The following is a 27,946-nucleotide window of genomic DNA, read 5'->3' on the forward strand; positions in this document are numbered from 1 at the left end:
TGCAGTTTAGGTTAGGTATGAGATACACTCACTCAAAGGAGTTTCCAATATGTTCTGCCTTCATCTGGTTTAACTTCAAGGTATTAAACCTGGCTTCGGACAATCACAGTTACATCACTGTATTGTGCCAGTATTTGGAAAATGGTCTTTGCTTTTCTATTCCCTTATGATGAAACTGCAAGATACATTACAATTGACAGAATTTAGTCCATCAAGTGACTGTTCAATTACAAAATCAGAAATTGCTGGTTAAACTCAGGAGGTCAGGCTGCATCCATGGAGAGAAAGCTGAGTTGACATTTTGGGTCTAGTGACCCTTCTTCAGAACTGATTGTTGCTTGGTTAGTATATATGCTAAAGCAGGGATAGGGAAAGGAGAAAGGAGTAAATACTAGATAGAGATGGAGCCCAGAGAGAGAGAGAAAACAGTTGGACAGACAAAGGAGTAGGTAAAGGTCATCCTGGGAAAATGAATAGCTAATGGAGATCATTTGTGGCTGATGAGGGATTGTTTGTGGTTGCAGCCCATGTGATGACAGAGCCTGATTTGTGGGGGTTTGGGTAAGGACATAGGGCCTGACACTTCCTAAAATTATTGAGTGTGATTTTGAGTCCTGATGGTACAGGGTTTCCAAGTCGAAAATGAGATATTGTTCTTCCAGTTTGCATTGAGCTTCGATCGAGAACTTTAGATAAGTAAGGAAGCTCGAGACTGAGATGTTGGCCAACAATCAAGACTAACTGAAAGGGTTGTAATTGGCTGGTTTAGATTTGTTCTGCTTTTTCTATCAGGACATATTTGGGCAATTTTCCACTTTTCCAGTTAGATGCCAGTGTTGTAGCTATGCTGGAACAGCTTAGCCAAGATAAAACTTATTTCAGAGCACAAGTCTTCAGTACCATTGCTGATATGTTATCAGGGCTTTTCCAGTGCCTCCAACCATTTTTTGATATCATGTTGAGTGGAATCTGTGATGTGAGGGACCTCAGAGTGGGGCTATTATGATCAATTAACTGGTCATTCTTACCATTACCCTCATTATTGTCACTTAACAGTTCCTGTGCTTTGTACATATTGCCACAGACAATGAACTTCTCGGTACGAGATTCAATGATCAGTTTGAGTATTACATTATGCACGTGAATGAGGTTTTGCAATCCAACCCTGTTAATTGTGTAAACTGAAAAAGTCAAAAGCAATCCTGTTCGCTTTTTGGAATTAGAGTTAACAGCAGCCGCAGCAGCAGTGATACCATTGATAAGTGATTCCTACCTCTGTGTTTATGATCTGTGTAAGTGTTCATAATTGCAAGCACAATTGCATTTATTACTAATATTGCTTCTTTTAATGGTAGACTACTGATACAAGTATCTCCACAACATTGCACAGCATCACAGAATCATTATCCTGATGGAGGGTTTTTGCCTGAAACTTCGATTTTCCTGCTCCTCGGATGCTGCCTGACCTGCTGTGCTTGTCCAGCACCACACACTCGACTCTAATCTCCAGCATCTGCAGTCCTCACTTTCACCCACTTTTGAAAAACAGACATTTTGGAGATAATTATTTTGAGGCAACTCAAATGGTGCATTTAGCATATGGTATTTCACTCTTCATATGTTGTCGCTTAGCAATCACTGTGACTATCTCCCCTTCATTGCCCATATACCCACCCTGTGATGTTCGAACTACGTCACTGCATAATAACTGTGAAGTGAGTGTGCCTAGATTGCTGAATGATTTATGCATGACTTATGATGTTTGGTGCTCTAGTGATTGCTGTGCTAGAGGCACACTGTCTTTCTTCTCCACGTTCTGCAAAGAGAACAAGTAGTAATTTAGAAACTAAACGCACTTACCTATTGTGTGTCATATTTATTTTACATGATGTATAAAGAATATACTTGCTACACATGAAGTATTTGAAACCACCTGCCCATGTTTTTGGGAGTTGATGCCCCAGTGATGTGTGGCAAGTTAGTCCTTTATCTGAATTTCTTGCTTTATAACTTTGCTCTGATAGGAGAATAACATTAAACTGTTAGAATATTTGTAATTGTTGATTGGCCTGTAAAGAGAATAGTGAAAAAATGTCTTGTTCAATGCTGGTTTTGTGCACTAAACTGATTATATTGCTTTCCTTTCAGGTGAAGGTAATGGTACGGATTTGTCCTTCTCAAGGAGCAAACGATACATCGGAGTCAATGTCTTTCCTGAAAGTAGACTCTCGCAAAAAACAAATAACCCTTTATGACCCCTCAGTGAGTGGTCATTCTGGTTCTGCCCACAGACGAGCCCCAGCTGTTGCTGCTCCAAAAATGTTTGCATTTGATGCAGTTTTTACCCAAGATGCCTCACAAGTGAGTAGGACAACAAAAGACATTGATTAAATTAATTATTATTTATTGGCTTGTATTAGTATCGTATTAATTTCTGCTTTTGTTTATGTGCCCACAGAAATTAGTTAATGTGTTTTCTTCATTTATCTTAATATTCCTAGGCTGAGGTCTGCTCAGGAACAGTGGCAGAAGTAATTCAGTCTGTTGTGAATGGTGCCGATGGCTGCATATTTTGCTTCGGTCATGTCAAGCTTGGTAAGCTCCCAAATTTGTTACTGTTAATTACAATGCCAGACTGGTAATTACATGCTGTCAGAGTTTGCAACACTAAACCTGAAAGCATGTGACTATTTTCTTTTCAATTACTTTGTAGACTTATTAAGTTCTGCTTCTAAATCAATTTTTGAAATGTTCATAAGACCGTGAGAGGATTTAAAATTTAATAATCAAAATAGATTTTCCATTTTTCCATAGATTTGCATTCAAGTAAATATATCATAAAGTTTACTTTTCAGCTGTTCACTATGGCTCAGTGGTTATCACTGCCGCCTCTCAGTGTCAGGGACCCAGGAGGTCATGTTGCGGCTGTACAGGCCACTTTTAGAATATTGCATGTACATCTGGTCACCTTCCTATTGGAAGGATATGATGAAACTTGAAAGGGTTCAGAAAAGATTTACAAGGGTGCAGAGTTGGAGTATTTGAGCTATAGGAAGAGGTTGAATAGGCTGGGGCTGTTTTCCTTGGAACGTTGGAGGCTAAGGGGTGACCTTATAGAGGTTTGTAAAATCATGAGGGGCATGGATAAGATAAATAGACAAAGTCGCTTCCCTTGTGTGGGGGAGTCCAGAACTAGAGGGCAAAGATTTAGGATGAGGGGGGAAAGATATAAAAGAGACCTAAGGGGCAACTTTTTCAGGCAGAGGGTGGTATGTGTATAGAATGAGCTGCCAGAGGAAGTGATGGAGCAGAGTACGATTGCAACATTTAAAAGGCATTTGGATGGGTATATGAATGGGAAAGGTTTGGAGGGATATGGGCCGGGGGCTGGCAAGTGGGACTAGATTGGGTTGGGATATCTGTCGGCATGGACGGGTTGGACCGAAGGTTCAGTTTCCGTGCTGTACACCTCTATGACTCTACCATTGATTCTTGGCTTGGGCGAACATCTGTATGGAGTTTGCACATTCTTCCCCTATCTGCATGGGTTTCCTCTGGGTGCTCCAGTTTCCTCTCACTGTCCAAAGATGTGCAGATTAGGTGGATTGACCGAGGTAAATTGCCCACTGGTGTACAGGGATGTGTAGATTAAGTGGATTAGCCATGGGAAATACAGGTTACAGGGATAGAGTAGGGTCTGGGTCTGGGTGCAATGTTCCTTGGAGGGTTGATGCAGATTCAATGGGCTGAATGGCCTCTTTCCTCACTGTAAAAATTCTACGAATACTTCCATACAAAAAACAAAGAACCATAGATGTCGGAAATCTGAATTAAAAACAGAAAAAGCTGGAGAAACTCAGCAGGTCTGGCAGCATCTGTGGAGAGAAAACAAAGTTAACATTTCAGTTCTAGTGAATCTTCTTTGGAATATATTATTTCCTTGTCGTGTTTACCAACTATAGACATATTTCCCTTCCAATCTCACTTCTTTCATATTCAGCCCTGGAGGGGGAAAAAAACTCTTGCCCCAAGTCACTTATAGCAACACTTTCAAACATAGCCTTTAGCGTCCTTTCTTCACAATATTCTGCAGCAATCAATTTGTTCAGCCACACTTTCATCTCCACACTTGATATCTTCTTCCTTAGTGAACTCTTTATTATCATTATCTTCCTGTTTGTTAGTCCTTCTGTGGACCTGATTACTCCCTGAAATCCAAAAGACACAGACCTGAGCACAGGTTTATTCATCTATCGCCATAACTTCACAGGACATATCAAATGTTTCTGGGTCTCAAAATTCCTTGCTAAAATGACTCACTGCTGCAAGCTCATCCTAGAAAGCAAAGGAACTCCATCGTTTCTCTTTCCAGAGTGAATTGCACCTTACACACTTCACCCTATTTCTTCCATCTTCCAATGAATCCAAGGACTTCTTTGTCACCAAGATTTGTTCACTGGGTTTTCTTGCCTTTCCTTGACTATTATGACAGATGTTCCCTAGGCAGCCCATGTCATTGACTTGAACTCTCACCTTTCTCCAATGTCTCTCTAATCTCTTGTTACACTGCTTTCAAACCACAAAACTACACAAGGTGCCAGCATCTTGTATCCTCAGTCTGTTTCCACTAAACTCTTGACTGCTCAGGCTTGCTTCTTGAATGCTGACATTGGGAGTGGTTTATTCTCTTTCGGTGCCGTCATCACCTCTTCTCAAAAAATGTCACCCTTACTCTCTCTACAGCATATTACCAATTACCCTGTCCTCATCAAGGATCTTGTGTCCTTCCAAACATCTGATTAACTTTCTCAGACTCTGTGCTAAAATTTCTTCAATTAGGTTTTTGTTTTCGCCACAGCACTGAACTGGCCCTATTTAAGTCACAAATGGCGATCTCTATGACTCTGAATGTAACACATTGACCCTTCCACTGCTCTTTGCTGTCCCCGCAGACTTGGAGCGAACTGACCACATGGCCCTCTAACATTGCTGGTACTTATTTGTCTAGTTGAATCCACTTTTTATTTATAGAAACAGCAATAGTTTCTCTTTCCTCTCCTACACCATTACCCCTGCCCCCTCCATTAGCTTCTTCCTCTGCTTTCCTCTTGTGCTGCCCCTCAGTATCCTTCACACGTATCTTTTGACTACATTAAAAATACAAGTTCAAGTTCTTACTTACTAGAATTGCAAATTAAACAGAAATAAATAATTCAAGATGAATAAATGCTTAAATTTGTGACTTCAACTTCAAAGTATTAAACATAAAAATTATTTTAATCATATTAAAATCCCAATTCTAACCCTGACCACCAGTGGGATTGTGTTCTAGGTTTATGAGATTGATACCTGAAGTGAGAAGGTTGTCTCATCAGGAAGATTGGGCAGACTGGGCTTGTGAGGGGTAATTTTATTGAAGTCAGTAAGATCCTCAACACCCTTGGTAAAGTGAACATGGAAATAATGTTTCCGCTTGTCAGTGAGTCCTGAGCTCCAGGGCACTGTTTACATGTTAGGGATTGCTCTTGGACAGTGAGAGCCTTTTTCCTCGGATGGCGATGGCTAGCATGAGGGGACATAGCTTTAAATTGAGGGGTTTTAGAAACTGTGTTCTTTGTTTTCATTGAACTCAGATTTTCTTGCCACTGCCCTCTAGGCACAGCCCCTAACTGCTCTAACCCACTTGCTGCACACTATTTATGGCAGGGAGGTTTGGTATGACAAACTAGTTTTGTTATCTGCTCTTTCTGCAGCCTTTGGGGACCAGTATGAGGGGGAATGATCTTAAACTATGAAATAGAGACTGAAATTCCTAATGCTGCATTTGGGAAAAAGTCAATGTCTCAACCCCAGTGGGCCTCTCAACCTCTTCACCACACTATTAGCATCGAAACTTAGTCTTTGTGGTCTTAAACTCTACAATTAATTCCCTCCATTTATTTGATTCTGCTTTACTCTCTTCTAAGACCCTCTTTAAATCCTGCTTCTTTGATTTTACTCTTGTTTCCTCATGTCTGCTTTGACTTGGTGTCATTTTTGGTATTTTAGTGCTTCTGTGAAATTCCTTTGGCTATTTTCCTCTGGTATAGTCACTTTTTAATGCAATTTGTTGTGCTCGAGACTTAGTTTTTTGAAGACAAATCTAAATGTTATATGAATTCCTCAGATCCTTTCTACCAATTAGTGGTCCTGTTTTTGTTCCTGCCTCATACTTCTGAACATTTATCAATGTCTGACAGTGGAAATTGAACACGTACATGTAAAACATCATATTAATGTTATTGAGACCACAATCTGAGAAGAGTTGAAAGATTATTCTGCAAATAGGTCCATTTAACAACTTTGATACAAAAGCCAGGTTGCAAGAGTTCAGATCAAAGCACTAGTCTTTGCCATGTTTACAAAGCAGTCAAAAACAACTGGTGACCAGGGGTTCATATGGGCGATGAAGGTCTTGTCTACTGGTACAAGTTCCGCACCACTTTTCTCCAGGAAACATGTAATTATTTAATTTAAATTAGGCTCCGACCCAGTGAGAACAAGCCTCCCAACTGATTAATACCTCAGTATGATGGAAATCTTGCAACGTAGAACTGCTGGCCAATCAGAGGGGCCTGCAGGAGGGATTGCCCCTGAATCCCTAAATACAAGTGAGTGTGAGAGGGTTGGGATCACGGCTGGGGTGTAGCAGTGGTTGATAGGTGAGGGCAGGATGTTCAGACAAAGGCCAGGGGGCTGCCATCTTGCAGGGACTCCCGCTTCCTGATGCTGGTTCCCTTAATCGGATTCAATTTGTCAGTGACTGAGGGACACCCTTCACTGCTCACTCCCAATCCCAGACCAGGGTTACTGAGTGCTTTTTATGGCTGAAGAGTCCTCTGGACACTGCTCCTTGTGTATCATTTCAGGGCCTTAATTCACTTCCAGCAGGTAGGATGCTGACAAGCCTACCTGTCCTGGGCTTGAGGTGTAAAAGCAGCAAGATCTTTACCCTGTAACTTAATGTCTTCCCTCTGCCCCTTCTACTCTGAACCTTTCTCTGAGTTGGACGGGGAGGTGAGGTTGAGTAGGTATGGTTTTAAATTTCACCCGGTATCTTTTATACTGACTCATTTAAAAAAAACTTTACCATGCGGATTGATAAGATTAGCTGTAACATATTCTAATTTAAGTATCAATTGACCAGTGATGTGTTCCCTTTTATAGTATCAGTTGAGCTTTTTTGCTGATACCTAAATTCAAAGTAGCTCTCTCTGTGTTTTGACGAGGATCACATTAGCCTCCATTACTAAGTAACTTATTTATATAGCTAGAGATGACACTTGAGAAAACAGAAGAGCATAAGATATATCATCTTGTGTACAATCACATTCACACATTAACATACAGGAATTAAGAATGATCTGTTTGACCTCTACAAAATTTGCTAAATAGCAAGATATTCAGACACATAATACTACCATATGTAAATGAGTGGGCAAACAGTGAGGTACTGCTCTTGTCCATGTGTGTCTATCATAGAGAGTTATCACCAACAGCCAAGACACTGGGGAAGGTTCTCACTAACTATGTCGTTTAGAAATCTAATGGTACCTCTCCAGAAATCATAGAAAGTAGTGAATCATCTCTTTTCTTCACCCAGTTTCGCTGCCACTGTTTACATAAATCCTTTTAAGATGCATTTGTGGTCCATTTGACATAGATAGTTTTGGGAGATTGCAGGAAGGAGATTGTGTTGTGCAGACCTGGGTCTGCAATATAGTCAATGAAGGTGATACGTTAGAGCTTTAAATGTATCATTGTGGGAGCACGAGGAACTGAGATGCTTCTTCAGAGTGCAGATGGCATATGTTAGCAACTACTACTCTAGAGTCCTTTACCACCAACCCACACTGGATTCTCTGGATCTACCATGCTGCTGGTCAGCTGCTTTGAATTCTAGGATGTGCATTGTTGTGCTTAGAAGGTGGGATGCTAGAGTATCTTTGGTGATTACGGTCCTGTGGCGGTTGTAAACCCAGACCACAAAATGTTGCATATCCAATCTGTATTTATCTAACCCACTAAAGAAACTAAAACAGCCTAACATTCAAACTTAAATCTTAATTCCAGGAAAAACATATACTATGATTGGAAAAGACAATTCAATGCAAAATCTTGGCGTAATTCCCTGTGCAATATCCTGGCTTTTTAAACTAATAAATGAACGCAAGGAGAAAACCGGCACTCGATTCTCGGTCAGGGTATCCGCTGTGGAGATCTGGGGCAAGGATGAAAATCTTCGGGATTTGTTATCTGAAGTGGCCACTGGCAGCCTCCAGGATGGTCAGTCTCCTGGCGTCTATCTCAGGGAAGATCCGATCTGCGGAACTCAGGTATTTTTATTATGCTATGTTGTTATATTGTTTTCAAGTAGATTGATATGTGTTTCTCTACTCACTGCTTTTCCAGTTGTGCATTGAAGGTTGTTTGAAACATTCCAGCTGCATTTAAATGTCACTGCCACTCTTTTGGCATTACTGCTTTTCCATCTTTGCTCCCTTGGTACACATATTTTGTTACTAATTGCCCCAGAGAGTTAATCTGTTGAGCAGAAATGCAATCCTCTTCCAATTAGTAATATATTTTTCTTCATATGCAGCTTCAGAATCAAAGTGAGCTGAGAGCCCCTACGGCAGAAAAAGCTGCCTATTTCCTTGATGCGGCAATAGCCTCCAGAAGGACCAGTCGGCCAGATTGTGATGAGGAGGAGAGAAGAAACTCCCATATGCTCTTTACCCTTCACATTTACCAGTACCGAATGGAGAAGAGTGGAAAAGGGGGAAGTATGTTCACTCTGATTTGGAAACTGTGTCTGTCCTGCTCGTATGCATCATTGATTTAAAAATGTACAATGAGTAACTGTGGTCACTATCTGATTTCTCAGAAAACTTCACTATTTGCTTGTCATTTATATTTAATAGAGGTGCTGGGTTGTTGTGTTTATTCTGTCTGTTAGTTGAATAAATTCAGAATCTCTTAAATGGCTTTGTATATCTTACTATCCTTTTGCAGTGTCCGGGGGGCGTAGCCGTTTGCACTTGGTCGATCTGGGGAGCTGTGAAAAGGTTTTAAGCAAGAGCCGGGATGCTGGTGGTGGCCTCTGTCTATCACTTTCAGCTCTGGGCAATGTCATTCTGGCGTTAGTTAATGGCGCTAAGCATGTGCCGTACAAGTAAGTAATGCATATGATGAATTATATGAGAACACTTGAATAAGAATTTTGATGCAGGAATGAAGATGTAAGAGGTGACCGTGATGTAAAAATTATATGGATTTATAAAGTCAGAAATTGCCTTGCATTTTTGTATCTAAAGCCCCTTTCTCATCTTCTAAAAAAAGTTTAAGGCTTAAAATCTGATTTAACTTTGCCAGTCTTCTAACAAAATAGCCATGAGCTAACCCATGTCCCACCCTCACAGCCACATTTTCTGGATGACCTTGTTGGGGGTGGGGGTGTATCTTTACCAAACTTTTACAAGGACTGCGTAGGGTGGGATAAAGGTCTTTCTGCAAGTGATACCAGCTGACCAGCTGGTGAGCATGACAGAGCATTAAAAATATATCATTTAAAAATAAGTTTTGGGGATCAAGGAACAGCAAAAATGACCCCTGCTCATTAGTTTCCGCCCACATATTCATAGCAGATTTCTTGGCATCTTCATTGCAAGCGGAGGTGTCCCAGATTGGACCTCATCCACTTTGTCATTCAAATTGTACAATCTTTCAATGACTCCCCAAACACTGACAGAGCCAGCGGTAGAAGTAAGGGAAAGGCACCATTTATGTTTGCCTGTAACTGTTAAAGTTGTAAACTAGGCATAATTCAATACTATTCATTTGAAAAAGGTCTATATATTTAATGGCAAACTGTAAGATGAGGAGAATTTGTATGTTTGCCAATTAGCTGTTTGTGCAACTCTTAATTGCCATGGAACACTGAAATTCTCGGGCAATTCTTGGACTGGGATTATTGAGTAGACAGGACACATTGGGCAGCATCTTGCTGGAAAATTATGGTATTTCAATGATAACATGCTATTATTATATAAATCTATTAGAGAATTCAGAATGAGAGTTTTAATGTGAGATGCTAGGTGATTTTTCACTCAGTTATTTGTTTTGCACAAACAGCATCTTAAACTTCCCATTATTCTAACAAACCTGAACATTTTTGCATATGATTTGACTATTAGACATGGGCTCAGAGTTTATGATTAATACTAATTAACGACATGATCATTGTTAATGCAGTGCCAATCAAACTTGCTGGCCCACAAAAACCACATTCTATCTTTCTAAATGTTTCCCCTACTTTTGTTTCTGTCTCTTTTTCAGATTCTTAATGCAACCTTTGATTCGCTGTCCATTTCTGTTGTTCCTTTGTTTCTTTCTCAGTCATTGAATCTCACTGTTTAAGGTGATGCACTATTACCCCTGCCAGTTGCTCTTGCTGTTCCATTGTTAGCACAGTCTGACAGGTTATGGTACAAAAAGATTTTCAGCTGAACAATGCAGAAAAGTGCTGATGCTGCAAATGACCTGTGTCCAATAATGGTTAGCTGAATATTTGGCACAATAATCTTTGATATAAGTGCAGAAATCTAATGATTGAAATTCTTTCTGCCATTAATTAAGATTGAAAAGCTAATATGCCCATGAATAAAAATGGCATGTGAACAAATGGCATTACTGTGCCTATCATTTTAATGTAAACTTTATTGAAGTGTTGCTGAAGAAAAGAGATTTTTTATACATTGATGCAAATCAGTTGAAATTTTGCTTCATCTTTCCGAATTCAACACTAATCATGTCCAGGCAATGAACAATGCCATTATGTTTGTGGCAATAATAAAAAAAACTCTGTTTATCTTCTTAAGGAATGTCTTGTAACTATGCTAAACATGAATTTTGTAATTCTCCACAGTAAGTTACTGCGCTTACACTTATTTGAAGCTGCATGCTATCTTCCACAGACAAAAACATATTATCCACATTTTCAAATAAATAACCTCAGCTGATGTTCTTACCTGAAGTGATTTTATCAGGAAACTGTCGTAAAGTCGAACAGAATGAAATACTGCCAGTCTTGTTCTGTGCCTGAACTAAAGTACAACATTAAAATCCATTTAATCCCAATGAAATTTTGACGAGGAAAAAGAAAATAGTATGAAAATTCTGGACGTATGAAAATAGATGATTAACTTAAAGTACTTAATCCATCACTTTCTTTGCCTCTGAATGAATTTGTTTTGTTGTACAATATAGGGATAGCAAACTTACTATGCTCTTGAGAGAATCGCTGGGGAATATAAACTGCAGAACAACCATGATCACCCATATTTCTGACTCTCCTGCCAACTATGCAGAAACCCTTACAAGCATTCAGCTTGCGGCACGAATTCATCGTATGAGAAAGAAAAAGTCCAAGGTCCGTATCTGTTCCAAGTGGAATATCAAATGATGTTAGTTTCAAATGTAGACCTCAAAAGCATTGATAACCCTGTCAATATAGATAACTTTCCACCTAGTTTTGTCAAGTTTAAAGAGTCAGATTTTAAAAAAAATCTACATTACCTTGTTTTAAAATATGTGATTCCATGTTCCATTTGAAATAAACATTTTTCTATTTGAACTAGTACGCCTCAAGTTCTTCAGGAGGAGAGAGTTCTTGTGAAGAAGGCCGGATTCGAAGACCACCTAATTTAAGACCCTTTCACTCAAGAACCACAGCTCTTGATTCAAATCTTCCTGTCTTAGGAATACCCAGTGATCCAGATTATTCATCAAGCAGTGAGCAATCATGCGATACAGTTATTTATGTTGGTCCTAATGGTGCAGCACTGTCTGATCGAGAGCTAACAGATAATGAGGGACCACCAGAGTTTGTCCCCATAATCCCTTCTCTTAACAAGAAGCATGACCCCAAGAAAAGCAAGGAAACTATGATTGTTGGTAAGAGGACTGAAAGAGACTATTTCAAATGTAACACTTTTGCTGAACTGCAGGAAAGATTAGAGTGCATTGATGGGAGTGAGGAACCCATCCAGTTTTCCTGTGAGCAAGGACTTTTCATCTGTAGTAATAATCCAACCCCTATGAGGATGGAGAATGTGCAATGTCTAATATCACACGAAACAGCACAATCTGGCCCGGCAACAGAAAAGGTTCCGGTACCTTCTCACAATCTCTATGGAAAACATTCTCCAATAGAAGTGGTGTCTCCTAAAAAGGGCCAGAGCTTGCATGCTCCGTTACCAGTTCAGCAGCATAATGGATCTCCAGTGAAGAGCCCTTCTCACTTGATAACAACTGAACATTCAAAAGTGCAAACCAAAGCTGAAGGAAGCATAATGGAATTAGGTGGTAACACTGGAATGGATGGAGTGAAGGAGACAATCACAGCTTCCACAAAAGTGCCCAAATCCAACAGCCCGAAAGCACACAAGCCGGCCCACACTACGCCTGCGCCTGCCGTGAGGGAAAAGTTGTTTTTCAATAGAAGGCCGTTGCCAAGCCCTGCACCACCACCTCCCCAAACAAAAGATAGAAAAATCGATTGCTCTGAATCTAGTAGTGGCGGTGTGATAAGAACTCCTCCAGTAGGAATGAGCCATCAGGTAACAAATAAATCGGATTCCATTGTAACTGGAGGTGCTGCTGCACATTGCAAAAGCAAATACAAACAATCCACTGGATCAGATGCAAATTGTATAAGGTCAGCATTCAGGAATGATTGTATTGACCGAGACATGTTGACTACTACTGTGACTTTGCAGCAGCCTGTGGAACTGAATGGCGAAGATGAGCTGGTATTTACTGTTGTAGAAGAACTGTCATTTGAAGGGATTTTGGAAAGTGGTCGACCTGCTAGCATTATTAGCTTTAATAGTGATTGCTCACTTCAGGCCTTGGCCTCAGGCTCACGGCCTGTCAGCATTATTAGTAGCATAAACGATGACTTTGAAGCATATACCTCACCGGCAACCACTGCTGGAGCAAACATGGACAATGTTGTGCCAGTTGCAGATGATTCTTTTTGCAACAGTAGCAGACGATCATCAATTAGTTCCTGGCTCAGTGAACTAAGCATCTGTGCTATAGAAAGTGATGGGGCTCAACCCTCTGACACTTTCATTGTGCAGTCTTGTTACAGTTATGGTGAGAACACTCTGGGATCTTTTAATTTGGACTCATCTGACATGCTGCAAGACATGTGTGCACCACTGATGCAGGCTCAAAACAGCAACTTGACTGATAGCTTCTTCAGAGTAACAGAAGCTAACAAAAGCACTGGTTCAATCAAACCTGTTGACAACACCGACAAAGGTTCCAGTGCCTTAGGTTTATCCAAAGTGGTGTCTGGCAAAGTTGTGATTGGCAGTAATGATTCATCAGCAACTAAAACCAGCACCCCAGTGCATCGTCATGTCCCCGTAATTTCTGAAGATCCTATTTGCTACTCTAGTCTTCCCCGGAAAATGAAATCTACCTCATCTGTGAACCATAGCGGTAGCACAGTAGATTGTGGAGATACTCTACAGCAAGAAATCGAGTCTGAGGATCCTTGGTTACAACGCACAAGTGGCCACTCAGAGCCAAAAGCTGAGGATCAAGCACTTTCTGTCAAGTTTGCTCCCAAATCTGCTTCTCACAGTCAAATCAAACAGCAAATGAAAACATCCCATAATACTGGAACTATTCCTCGGCTTAACAAGTCTCATACACCTGCTTCCTGTACACAACGGGTTGTTTATGGATGTGAAATGGTGAATAAATCTGATGGATTCAACAATGCCATTGGTGCAAACACAAGAAAAAATGATGTGCCAGCTAAGGTATCACAAGTGAAAAAAGGAAATGCAATGGTTGCTACAATGCCAATAATGCACACCAGTGTTAATACTGGAGCTATACCCAAAGACCAACCAGATTTTGCTTCAGTGACAAGCAGCTTAAAATCAGCTTCATGCAAGAAAACTTCAGTGCCCAAAACAAGCTTGCTACCAAGGCTCAATGGGATACCTCCAGCTCCCCCAGTCCGTAAATCCAGTCTAGAGCAAAGAAACAGAGTTACTCCACAAACTAATGCTCAAAAATGTACCAGTCCAGAGGTAGTTAATGTATCACCATCAAAATTAGAGGATGAAATAGATGGGAGACTAAATGTTGCTTCTTGTATTGTTGAAGGTAACAACAGCAGATCAACAAACATAAAGTCTGACCACATGTTTGTTAAAAACATTTCAAGCTCAAAATCCCGAATGCCTAAACCTGAGTCTGTGCATCGCTGTGGGAGTCTGCAATCACTTGAGAGATGTGATAGTCTTACATCAGTTGGATCCAAACATAGCATGTCTAAGGAAAGTGGCCACCTCGTCAACAACAGTAGAGCAGGCCGATCAGTACCGAGGCTTGGTGTGTCACCATCAGCTCCAGTAATGTCCACTCCGACCGTTCCTGTCGTCCCTGCTACTGGGAAATCCAATCAAACCAAAAGTACTTCCACTAATAAGGTGATGGTGTCAGGAAATAAATGCCGAAGCCTTTCTACAAGTGGTGTGAAAGGGTTAAGCACATCGGTTAAATCATTAACCCAATCAATGGGTCGAAGTTCCAGTGTGCCATCAAATGGAAAAACAATACCTCGTTCAACACAGGTAGCAATGTGCAAACCTGGTAAAGGAACTATCATGGGAACAAAGCAAGCCGTCAGGGCAGCAAACAGCCGTGTCTCTGAACTAGCTTCTGGGGCGTCCTCCAGTAAAGTGGGCCACTTGAGAGGATCCACTGACTCTGACAGTGGGAATGACAGTGGGGTCAACCTCAGCGATGAAATATCACAGATTCCAGTCTTGCCTTCTCCATACAGTAAAATAACTGCACCAAGGAGACCTCAACGCTACAGCAGCGGGCATGGTAGTGACAACAGCAGTGTTCTTAGTGGAGAGCTGCCTCCAGCCATGGGAAGAACAGCTCTTTTTTATCATAGTGGTGGCAGCAGTGGCTATGAAAGTATGATACGTGACAGTGAAGCTACAGGGAGTGCATCATCTGCACATGATTCCATGAGTGAAAGTGGAATGTCTTCATCTGGTCGTAACAGAAGTTCAAAGTCCCCCAAAAAACGGATGGCTGGTAAGCTAGAAATTTATTTATTATAGTATTTGGCTCCAATTTTTGAGAATGAAAATGCAAGAACATTTTTGAGGAGAAATGACATTAAATATTTTTTATTTATTCATGGAATCTGGGCATCAGCACTTATTTTCCATCTCTAATCACTCTTACAAAGAAAAATGAAAAGTGTAGCTTTTGTGTGAAGGTATATTGCCTGATCATCTTCTGTGTAATATTTACAAGTGCCACTATGTACTAAGCATGACTCAAGGTGTCTATATAGTGATTTACTTTCTTGGTAACCACAAATGGAACTGATACTAGTTATTCAGCTTCCCCTGAATCTGACTATCAACTAGACTATCAACTATTCACTAGAAATTGAATTACATAAAGTGAAAACCTTTTGCCAGTTATTTGTAAGCCTCAGTCTATGGCTGCATATTACCCTCTATCCCCCCCCCCCCCCCCAGCGAAGGGGGTCTTGTTAAATCCAATGGATGGCCTGCCCACTATCCACCTGCCCATCCCTGTCCCCACCACAAATGTACCAGTGGCAGGGGTGACATAGTGTCACCTGCCTAGCAGTGGGCCAATTGAGATCTTTATTTGGGTAATTAATGCCTGTGATGCCTCTGGAATTGAATACACAGTGGGAAAGTCCAGTGCCATTGCTCAGCCTGGCAGGTTGTTCTGCATATGTTGGTGTCTGGAGGGACATGGAGAAGCTCCCACTTTAATGGATCTCTGAGGGTATTGGAGGTGCTCTCCTCCTGCCTTTGCCTCCCAATCCCCTATCTTCTCTTTGTGGCCTTTAAACTTGGCATTCAGCAAGGTCCCCATATATATTTACCGAAATCCTGATCCAGGGTTGGATGTGCCTGTTGCTCATTGGCTGGCAGCTGTCTAAGAATGTAACGTAAGCAACAAAAGCAGGATTAGTTCAATTGGCTCCTTGAATTTGCTCTATCGTAGATGCTCTGAGCATGAGTTTAACTGTATTTTGTTGGTATTCATATGATTCTTGATTCCTTTATAAATCAAAATTCTCACTAACTCAGCCTTGAGTGTATTTGATGACCCAGCCTCCAGGATTTGCAGTGGCAAGGTAATTCCAAACAGGAATTACCCTTTTCATCTTCAGTAGGAGACCCCTTATTTTAAAACTGTGTATCCTTAGTTCTTCATGTTTCCTGTACAATGGGAAATACCATCTTGGTACCTACCTTGTCAAAATGCCTCAGAATCTTTTATGTTTCAATAAAATGACTTTTCAGTCTTCCAAATTCCAAAGAATGTAGGTATACTTGCTTAACCTTTTCTGGTACAAATAACCTCTCATCCCAGGAATCAGCCTGGTGAATCTTCCCTGGACTTACAGTGCAAGAATACCCATCATTAAGTAGAGTGACTAAACTGCACAGCTATTGCTGAAGGCTGGAAATCCTGCCTCCAGCCTATTGTTACCCATGGGGCAGCCGGTTTTCCCATTCCTGGCTTTCCTTCAGAAATTCCGTGTCTCACAATTCATCCGCATATCACTCCTTGGCACAAATTCTTGTCAAAGGCATCTGGTTTGGAGTTTTAAGCATGCCAGTATTTTGCCAAGTATCAGCATTCATTTTCATATCTTCACAGTGAGTCTTAGCTGGATAATTAATTGTCAACAAGTAGCTATCTCTCAAGTGAACTACAAAATCTATAGCTCCGAGAGCAGAAACGTAAAGTATTGTGGATGGGCAAGATCAGAATTTGGTTTGTTGCTGAGTGACCTCTTGTTGTTAACCCTTATTATGTCCATTGGAAATTTTGATTAAATTGAGGATTAAATATGGCTGCACCTGTTTGAGGGGGAATATTATGACTTGGTAATGATAGGTGTGAGGGATACCTATGCATCTTTGGCATTCACTGTTACTAAGACCTTCAGGGCAAATTTACATTTTTTAAGGGGAAATGTTTTTAGAAACACTTTATGAGTAAATGGCAGCGGCAGAATTTATTTTGTACATTGAGTCAAGACTATACAAGAATGCATGTGGCAGCAAGGCACCAATAAGCATTTTGAATGGAGCAGGAACCAGTGTACTGGGTCAGGAATACATCCATGTAGACGGATGGAATTATATGTACCAGGTCACCTCAACACTGCTTATGAGAGAACCTCATATAGAGTAGATGTGCTATTGTTGTGGTAATAATAGCCACATTTATTTTCCATGATTGTAGGCAACCAATTCTTGAAAGTCTGTGCCTAATTTACTGCTAATAGTCACTTGAAATCTCTATCAGAAACCAGTTGATAACCTCATTAATATATTACATAATGAATGCAAAATAAAAGTAACATCATAAACTGATACTAATTATGCAAAGTGGAGTTCAGCAGGAGACAGCAATGGCCATGTTTCACCAAGAGAGTTATTATTCTCATCAATAGTTTACAAACATCAAGATGCTTTCTTTGGAGCAGTCACTTCAGTACCAATATCCACTGAAAAGTTGGCAACACCGCAACCTTGTCATAAGCGAATCAGTGACCTGAAAAGGCTTGTGAGAAAAAATTGTTCAAAGGTTGAAAGAACACTGTTGAGGTGCTATGCTCCAGAAGAAATGGAAGAGACACAACAATCTTCAAAATCATTCTAAGGGGAAAGTACCAATCTTGGAGCACCAGACAATCTGGTGAGTTTTGAATTATTATTTCTCCTACGCAATTGTGTGCATTTATATTTATCAAGAACAATGTTTAATGTTGTTTCTAAATTTGCAAAAAGAAGTTGCACTTCACCTTTGTTTGAACTATTTCAAAGGGTATTTGCGTATAAGTAATGTTTTGTATCTTGTCCCTTTTGTCTCCACAGAGGAGTTGCTGTTCTTCAATTTATACACTATTTAATGCAAAAGAATTTGTCCTTCCCAGACTCTACCCGACAGCAAGGAATTCATTACTGTGAAGAAGTCATTGGGACCGAATTTCAGCTATTCACCTGAATGTACTTCAATGAAAATAAAGGTTTTACGGTGGTTATTATAAGGAGCTCATTGGCTGTTACAATCTTACAATGCAACAGCAAGTTGCAAATCTAGCCCATTAACCATCAGTCAGCATTGAAATATATGGGGGCAACATGGGGGCTGAGCACTGCTGCCTCATAGTGGCCAGGGAGCCAAGTTCAATTTCACCTTCTGGTGACTGTGTGAAGTTTGCACATTACACATTCTCCCTTAACCTGCGTGAGTTTCCTCCAGGTGCTCCAGTTTCTTGCTACAGTCCAAAGATGTGCAGGTTAGGTGAATTGGCCATGCAAAATTACCCATAGTGTCCAGGGATGTGCAGGCTAGGTGGGTTAGCCATAGGAAATATAGGATTATAGGGATAGGTTAGAGGTATGTGCCTGAGTCAGATGCTCTTCAGAGGGTCATTGTGGACTGGATAGGCTGAATGGCCTGCTACCACACTGTAGAGATTCTGTTAAATAACTTGCACTGTCTGCTGTGTACCTCACCTGTCAGGAATGTGCTAGTCATGATTTACCAACCATGAAAGGAATAATTGAAAATCATGTGCAATGTTTGTCACTAAGTTTCCAATATATACTACTGCTCAAAGACTCCTCCTGGAATGGCACTGTTTGAAAACTATTCATCAAGAATAGGGACTTTTTAAACAATCTTTCATGAAATATGGACCTTGCCAATGAAGCAGCTTTTATTGCCCATCCCCATTCACCCTTGAGAGCACTGAAAGGATACGATGTTGCTGTGGTTCTGGAATAAGATAGGCCACACTTGGTAAGGAAAGTGGATTTCTTTCCCTTTTTTTGACAATTGAAAATAATATTATGGTCACTGTTACTGAGACTAGACTTTTAATTCTAGACTTAAAGATTGAATTTAAATTCCACTAGCTGCTTTGGTGAGATTTGAACCCATTTCTGGAGCATAGCTTAGGCCTCCAGACTACTTGCCCAATGACATCCATGATTTGGAGTTGAGTGGGTACATTTTTCAATTCTTTTGGTTCTAACTTTAGAAATTGGGTGGCGCAGTGGCAGAGTGGTTAGCATTGCTACCTCATGGTGCCAGGGACCTGGGTTAAATTCCACCCTTGGGTGACTGTCTGTGTGGAGCTTGCACATTCTCCCTGTGTCTGTGTGGGTTTCCTCCAGGTGCTCTGGTTTCCTCCAATAGTCCAAAGATGTGCAGGTTGGGTGAATTGTCCATGCTAGATTGCTCCATAGTATCCAGTGATGCACAGGATAGGTGGATTAGCCATGGAAAATGCAGGATAACAGACATAAGATGGAGGGGGGAAAAAAGAGAGACTGGGGTGGGATCCTCTTTGGAGGATCGTCGTGGAGTCAATGGGCTAAATTGCCTGCTTCCACACTATAGGGATTCTACGATTCTTATTATCTGATCCAACACTGATTCAGCTGGACGTGCCCCTGTTCCTCATGTGAAAAACAGGCAAGTAAGAAGAATTAATTAACCATGTCATGTTCCAGTGTATTAACAGTTTGGCTTTGTCCTTCTCTGCATTGGATAGACTAAAGATATGACATTACTAAACAAAGACTGTAGCAATTCAGTATCAAAGCTGTAACCCCACACTATTTAGAGAGGATTAAGCACACAAAGTAATTGGATCTTAATGAGGTGCTATTTACTTTTTGAACATGTTTATTATTGTAGTCAGTGCTGAGCAGTGCAAGCAGTAACCCAACACCATTTAGAAGAGATTAAGTATCGAAGGGAATTGCAACTTAATGAGGTGTGAGCTACCCAGTGAACACCTGTTAGTACCCAAATTAGATGGAATACATGACATGTGGCCAGCAGCAACTTAATAATTAAGTGTAATGAAAATGGTAAAATGGTTAGTGTTTTTGAATGATTTAGATGATTGCTTGGCATAAGGGAATGTTGTGATGCAGTGGCTGTGTGCTTACCTCTGGAGCAGAAAAACTGAGTTTAAGTTCTGACTGTCCTAGAGTAGGAACAGGAACAGGAACAGGAACAGGTTGACTAAAAATAATAGATGATTGCCTGATTTGAAGATAGCAAGATGAAATGCTGGGGACAGCATATAGCTGCTGAATTGGGCTATTTGTCAAAGAGTGTCATCTAAGGCACACATTGTATATTGCTGTGGTTAATGTGGAAATATTTAGTTTGGCCAGAGTTAATAGAGCATATGGGTTCCCTTGTTAATCGATTGCTGTAACATTAGTAACCCTCCTCTATATTTGAGGTGCAGTCACTCAGTTTTTAGAGAAAACTGAAACCTTTCCATGGGACCAGTAAGTATTTAAATAGTGGAACACCATTCAATGGACATGACATTCAAAACCCTACCAGCTAATTTTATTGACATTAAAAATTTGAACACGAAACCATGAGCTGGTTGTTTTTGATATGGGGACAAAATTGTTGCTTTACTTTAAATATTTTTACTGAGAGACATGATGTACTGGTAGGAATTGCACTTATATTTGAGTCATGTCCATATCATTTATACAGTTGTACAATCTAAAAGTAATGAGGATAACTACAATTAAATGTATTCTACTTTTATAATGAGTAATAACTTATTCATTTGTAATATTTTTCTAGCTCTACAATAAAGTAGGCCTATTCTACTCAATTATGCTTCCTGTGTTTATTTTAAAGTCTCTCTCCACTTTCTATTCATTCTCTAAACTAGTCTTATATGCACACTGAGATTGATTCCTTTAACAGATGTGGAATGAAAACAATTTCTCAATTCAATTTGGCACAATTTCTCCCAGGCTCTTGAAAATCTTATTTTACTGGTGGAAGATATCTTCCCTGCCACCAATAGAAAAAGTACAGTACCACAATCTACATCTATACTATGGATGTGCATCCAGAGCAATACAATTTTGTAACATTTGTCACGTGAAGCATAGAAAAGATGTCTATCAATCACGTGTTTGGATGAATGATGGCTGCTCACACTTCATTACATCAGAGTTGCCTGTTTTCAATGCTGCTGCATTTTGAATAATTAGATATCATGGCATCTCAGTGACTGGTGTTAAATTAAGACTTACTTGAGTGTGACTAAACCATCCAGGTAGATCAGCCACATAATGATTGCCTGGCTAAAGTAATTGATTCCATTTCCCAATAATTAGCTTAATTGCTCCTTTTCCTCAAGCATCTTTAAAATTTTAACCATCTTGTTAAAGTGATAGATGAAATGTGAATTGAATTTGCCACTGCTAAACAGTACTTTAAAATTTTAACATTACCTGGTTTAGGTGAGTGTTAGAATTTATCGCCAGGTGCATTATCACTCACATATGCTTCAAAGAATACCACCAACAATTGATCAGTATGTCATTAAATTTCATCGTGAGTTGCCCCATAGGTCAGGGGAAGTGGAAATAATTAAAAATTGGTTTATTAAAGAATTTTACTGAAATCCACATACCCATTTATCTTGGATCCCAGACTGCTCTACTGCAGGACTCTGCCATCCTTTCTCTACTCACAATACATCTCAACTGGTCTAAATGTTGCAACATGTCCTGTTTCCAGTCAGTCAGCAGTTCTTTCTGACTGACTTAGGGGTTGCCATCTGAGAAGACAACTTAATGTTTATGACCTTGTCATTAAACCCTCCATGGTTTTGCATGTTCATTCTTTTTCCCTCCACAGTCTTGCGCTGCTTGGTTTTTGCAATCTCTTCTAGCCTGTTACCTACTTTTGTCCTCATAAATTCAATACCTTGGACTCTGGACTGTTGCACATCCCATACTACGGCCTTCCCCTGCCAACTCTACCTCCTTCAGTCTTTTGTTGACAGCAGAACCTTAATCTTTTCCATCTATCAAGATTTTCCTTCCTCAACCTCTCTGTTACTATCTTGTCTTTTAAAAACTGTGTCAAACTCCAACTTTTCCATTATTGCATTTAATCACTGCCTTCCTGCATCTGTTTTCATTATCACTGTCTTTGAAATCCCTTGTGGCATCCTGCTCACTGACTCTTCCCAACTCAAAACAGCTATGGACAATTATTTTTTCCACAGAGATGAAGCCAAAGTTTAACCTTACTTTCCACTGTTACCTTTGTTGACGATTGATTCATGAAGCCACCAATCAAAACTGTCACTTTCACTCTTTCAGTGTCAGTTATGGAATTACGTTTCCATTTTGCTGAGACTGCTGCCGTATAAATAGCTGTAGAAGAGGGTGGATGGCTATAATTAGTTCAATCTAATCTGGCAGTTTCGAATTCCTGGAAATTGAGTTCTGTATGAACCAATTTTAATATCAAAGCACCATCATCAATTTAAATTAATGCAAAAATAAGAAAAAAACCGATGATAATACGGTTTTATAGGTGGGAGGATGGTTAAAACAAAGGAATGTACAACAGGCCATGATGTGCAAACTAGGAGCTGTCACCACCATTAAAAGTCATTTGAGAAGATGTGTAAAGGTTAAAAGATAAATAGCAAGACAGATGAATTTGGAAAAGGAATTCCAGTAATTAACAACAAAAAGTTGAAAGTCTTATTCTTAATGAGGGTTGAAACAAGGAAAAATACACAACATGGAACGAGTTCAAGAAGAGATGTTTGGCTTGAGGAAGCCTCAGAGTTTGGGTGACATAAGGTCACAAAAGGGTTTAAAGACAATAATGAGATCTGTGAAAAGTTAAAAGATCACACAACACCAGGTTATAGTCCAACAGGTTTAATTGGAAGCACACTAGCTTTCGGAGCGCCACTCCTTTATCAGGTGATGAAGGAGCAGCACTCCAAAAGCTAGTGTGCTTCCAATTAAACCTGTTGGACTATAACCTGGTGTTGTGTGATTTTTAACTTTGTATACCCTAGTCAAACGCCAGCAACCCAAATCATGAGATCTGTGAAGTCAATGTAGCTCACCAGAGATGGTAATAATGTGCAAATGTAGTCGCTGCCAGTCAAGTCCCATTCAGCTGAGTTTGAACAAAATTATTAACACTGAGAAAGGATTGAAGGCAAGCTGACAGGCTTAGATGCAGAAAAAATGGTTTGGTGAGAATTTAATATGGAGCTGAGATGAGACAATACATTCAAGGACTTGAGGAACAAAGCAAGTTTAAAATTGGGTGGTGTTGAAGAAGATGATGTGACAAGTGGAGACTTTTTGAGGACAACAGTTTTTAAAAATACAAGAAATGGTATCTGGTCAATGAAGAAGCCAACAATGAGTTAATTATTAATCATGAGTTTCTTCAGTTGGAATGTAATAAATCCCTTTAGGCTCCACAAACCCAAATTACATATCAAGAGAATCATTGTTGTGAATATCTGTGGAGGTAGTCCTGCTCAATTGCTTAATTTTAGTCAAAGATCTATAGCAAGACTGGAAAAGAGAATCTGTGGGTCTTAGTTACAATGGATGAACAGAGAACCATATTGGGAATTCAGCTTCCTGTGTATCAAAGTCAACTTTTTTTCCCAATTCTTCTGCAGATCTGTTCTCCTGTTCTTTGCTTGCATTAGTGGATTGGTGATGAAGAAGGAATGAGGGAAGACTGGATTACTGTGATTGAGATCTAGAGGCAGCACATGAAAGGATTTGGAAATAATTTTGCTTTAGCTGTGTTTAAAGTCAATGAATTAAGTGATTAGAGAATAAATTAAGGAATTGGGTTTTGTTTATTGTAGGCATATAAATAAGCAGTAATCTGTACTTATCATATGAGAGAGTTACAAATGTAACTAAACATGGGGGAGATACAACTGGTGGCTACACAACTGTTATGGCCCAGTGTTCTAGGTAGGGTGGTGCTGGAAAAGCACAGCAGGTCAGCCAGCAGCTGAGGATTAGGAAAGTTGACTTTTGCTTAGTTGTGAAATAAGGATTGTGGGCAAAAGTAACAATTATTAATCAAGATTAGCAAGAGTCCAGTCACCTAAATAATCACCTAACAGATGAAAGGCTTAACAGACAATCAATTTTTCAATGTATAATTTCAGTTACATCACACTGTAAATTTTTGTTATAAATTCTGTGTGTTAGGATTGAGCCCTCCACTACCACCTGATGAAGGAGCGACGCTCCGAAAGCTAGTGTGTTTCCAATTAAACCTGTTGGACTATAACCTGGTGTTGTGTGATTTTTAACTTTGTACATCCCAGTCCAACACCGGCATCTCCAAATCACACCTAAATATGAGTCAATTGGAAGTAAAAACCAGTTGGGGTAGTATTTGTGAAACATGCGTATGACAAGGGCAGGGTTATCCATCTCTGGAACAATAAATGAACAGCTTTAATAAGAACAATCTGTTTAAACATACAACACTTTGCAAATGCGTTGTTTATACAACTTCTCCTTTGAAAGGTTACTAAATTAAAAAGTTCAAGGGCCAGATTTTTTTTTGTGTCCGTCAACATTCCAGCAAAACTGAGACAAGGCTTAGAGGCATATCCTGCTCCCTTCCATTTCACAATGGGAGTACAATGGATTGTCTAAAATACATTGTCCCCATGTTTGTGGGCAAAGCAACTTTAAATAAGAGAATTGTTGTCCTAAACTTATTTTTCAGCAGTTATCTGACTTAATGCTGGATGTAAGGAGTTAGTTAGGTCTCAGTGTTTAGTCGTTCATGGAGATGTCCTTCAATGTTGTTCAGCTAATTAAATAATTCTCAACCCTATCAACAGTGAGAAAAATTTTGACCAGAAAATAACTTCAAGTAGAAATTCCTTTCCTTCTTCTGTTCTGCCTGATCCAGTCAGTTGAAATTCCTCAGCAAAGATCAGAGATATCTCCAATACTGCAATCAAATTACCCTGCAACTAGACGTTTGGTGAGGGTTAGAGGCATCTTTGTGGTGGGATGACTGCCAAGCAGAAAATCCAGGTCTAAAGGTTCAATATTTTTGTGAGGACTTGAAGTTCCATTAATATTTTCCAGTGTTTGTGCTGCCAGTAATTTTCTCTCAGTGGAAATGAAGAGAGAACAGGAAGTTTACAAACAAAATATTGTGATCTGCTATAAGATTTATCAAATATCAGTCTTTGCTGTATTAAAGCAATTTTCAAGATTGTGTGCACAGATCCAGCCACAGAGGGCAGAGGTCTTTGGCACCACCATGTTCGGGATTGGAGGCAGATGAAGGCATGGAAATACCAGCGCCAGTTTGTGTGTTAGTTTGGTGACTTTCTGTTGTCAGCCATTTTGGGCCAGCTTCAGGGTGCAGAGGGCTACCTGCACCATGAGGCAGTGAACCAATGAGATTCATTAAAAGCCTTGTAGAAGGCCCTATAAAGAGGACACCTGAAAAAAACCCAGTATGCCTGGAGTTTTACAACACAATATGGGGGCTGTTCAACTGCTTGGTGGAATCACTGATTCAGCTAGGCTCACAAGTTTAATTGTGTCCAGGTGTAAGTGCAGGCAAAGCAGATCCTGTTCGAGGATCTCCTCCACTCTACCACATCACACTCCACCTCCATGTTCCACATTGATGGGGAGTGGCTGCTTAGTTATTAGATATTTTAAAATGCTGCTGAGCATATTTGTTCATGTCAAATTTCCCTCTTGGTTATTTCCCCTTTACAGATACCTTCCACTTCTCTTGAGCTGGATGGCCATGAGAACCAGCTTTGAGAACTAGCTGTTTATTGGACATGAAACAGGTCCCCAGGCCAACTCCATGAAAATCCCAGCTCAGTGACTATTTCTTCCTGCAGTGGATTTCAAACCCAGAAGTTCCAACTTCTATTTCCTGCCCTCAACTCAAAATGTCAGTTGAAGAGTGTTCTGTTGCCTTGCTTAGACTGTTCATCCAGTTTGAAAACTCTGTGGGCTAAACCCTCAGCTCCTCACAGAAGATTGTTTTTCCAACTAAAACTGTTACTAATATTCTGATCGCCACAGAAATGGATACATTTTAAAAAGAGACTTAACTTCCAGTTATCAGCTAAAGGAATGATGAAAGAAGATTTCACATTATTAAATTTAATTTTACAAAATGCCTGAAAGCGCTATTGAGTCAATCCTATTTTTGTTTTGTAGGCAACTTACACCTTAAACCTCAAAGTAATGTTCCACTTTTATACTTAACACCTAATTCACTCTCTACAGAATTACAGTCCTTTTAATAAACTGTCCACAATTGTTCCCAGCTGCCAATGGGTTCCCTTGTGCCTGTTTTGTAGACTAATAACTTTAAGAGAACATTTTCAGGTGCTTTCCTCAGTTCTTAGACAGTTCCTTAAGTCTATCAACAGTAGTAAAGTCTGTTCTGATAATTCTTTTTCCCCTGAGGTAAATGTCCTTGAATCAGTACAGGCTAGACAGATTCTCTCTTCAATTAGAAACCATTTCCCTTCTGTGTGTAGCTGTGGTAGCTTGCATAGCTCAGTAGGCTTCCTTTTGACTGACCACAGGACTGCTACTTGTCAGTGACATCCCTTGATTTATAGAGAAACCTATAACCTGATCTCAAAAAGGCTTCCTCTGCCATCTTCATCATGTCATGTGCATTTTGCAAAGTCATCTGCCCAAATAAATCAGCAGATGCCTCCACCCATGTCTGATATTATTGTTAAACAGGATATGCATGGATGAGACCAAATGGGACAAGACTGATCTTTGTGAATTTGCTTGGATAGCCAGGGTATCCCCTTTGGAGATCAGGTACTCTGTTGGATATAATTCTGGGAAACATTTGGTAAAGGTTAGATTTTCTTTGAGAGAAGAAAGTTGCCATTTGGGATTTTAAAAAGTTGGTAAGATGGTGCGTAGTGCATAAACACATTGGAACTGTGGAGCTGAACTGTCAAAAGGAACCATCAAACTGAACTACTACCTTCATTGTTAGAAGCAAATATCAAGCTGAACTGTCAAAAGAAATTGTCAAAAAGAATTATCAAAGTCAACTGTCAAAATCAACTATCATGCTGAATATCAAAAAGAACTAACAAGCCATCAAGACATTTAAAATTTTTGCCTTTTAAATATTTTTAAAAAAATTATAACAAGTGAGTTACTGCTCTCAATTTTACACTATCTGCCATGCTGCATGACAGATTTTGTAACCTTATATTATCACAGCCAGGTGCCTACAATTACATAGTTTGAATAACTCTCTAAGTGATTATAGAACCTTTTGAATTTAATTTGTATGCATGTTCCAATAAGGTATAAATAAAAGTTTAACATGATGAGTTTAAAAAAAGGTTTTTGTAATGGTGATTTTTTCAATAAATACTCGAGGCTTTTATTGGTCAGAACACTGAGTACAGAATTTGGGAGGTCATGTTGCGGCTGTCCAGGACATTGGTTAGGCCACTTTTAGAATATTGTGTGCAATTCTGGTCTCTCTTCCATAGGAAGATGTTGTGAAATTTGGAAGAGTTCAGAAACGATTTGCCAAGTTTGGAGGGTTTGAGCTACAGGGAGAAGCTGAATAGACTGGGGCTGTTTTCCTTGGAGCATCAGAGGCTGAAGGATGACCTTATAGAAGTTTATAAAGTCATGAGGTGCATGGATAAGGTAATAGACAAGGTATTTTCCCTGGGGTGGAGGAGTCCAGAAGTACAGCGCATAGGTTTAAGGTGAGAGGGGAAGGATTTAAGAGGGACGTAAGGGGCAACCTTTTTATGCAGAGAGTGGTGTGTGTTTGGAATGAGCTGCTGGAGAAAGTGGTGGAGGCTGATACACTTACAGCATTTAAAAGCTGTCTGGATGGGTATATGAATAGAAATGGTTGAGAGGGATATAGGCTAAGAGCTAGTTTAATTTGG

The 27,946-nt window shown here is 39.9% G+C and overlaps 1 protein-coding gene across 4 annotated transcripts in view; it reads left to right on the plus strand.

Annotated features, from left to right (window-relative positions):
* LOC122553558 (kinesin-like protein KIF26A) overlaps positions 1-27,946 on the plus strand; it is a 244,973-nt gene that overhangs the window by 189,066 nt on the left and 27,961 nt on the right. For 3 of the 4 annotated variants that reach the window (XM_043697536.2, XM_043697537.2, XM_043697541.2), the window contains 7 exons: positions 2,149-2,361; positions 2,502-2,595; positions 8,113-8,375; positions 8,642-8,825; positions 9,055-9,214; positions 11,308-11,470; positions 11,679-15,177. In XM_043697536.2, the coding sequence (XP_043553471.2) occupies positions 2,149-2,361; positions 2,502-2,595; positions 8,113-8,375; positions 8,642-8,825; positions 9,055-9,214; positions 11,308-11,470; positions 11,679-15,177 (4,576 nt within the window). Of the gene's footprint in view, positions 1-2,148; positions 2,362-2,501; positions 2,596-8,112; positions 8,376-8,641; positions 8,826-9,054; positions 9,215-11,307; positions 11,471-11,678; positions 15,178-17,599; positions 17,845-18,023; positions 20,804-27,946 lie in introns of those variants that run through there. The other variant, XM_087989811.1, reaches the window with a different exon arrangement.

Source organism: Chiloscyllium plagiosum, unplaced genomic scaffold (genome assembly GCF_037043375.1).
Source record: "Chiloscyllium plagiosum isolate Xiang-an unplaced genomic scaffold, Cpla_swu_hap1 HiC_scaffold_8, whole genome shotgun sequence".
Classification (NCBI taxonomy): Eukaryota; Metazoa; Chordata; class Chondrichthyes; order Orectolobiformes; family Hemiscylliidae; genus Chiloscyllium; species Chiloscyllium plagiosum.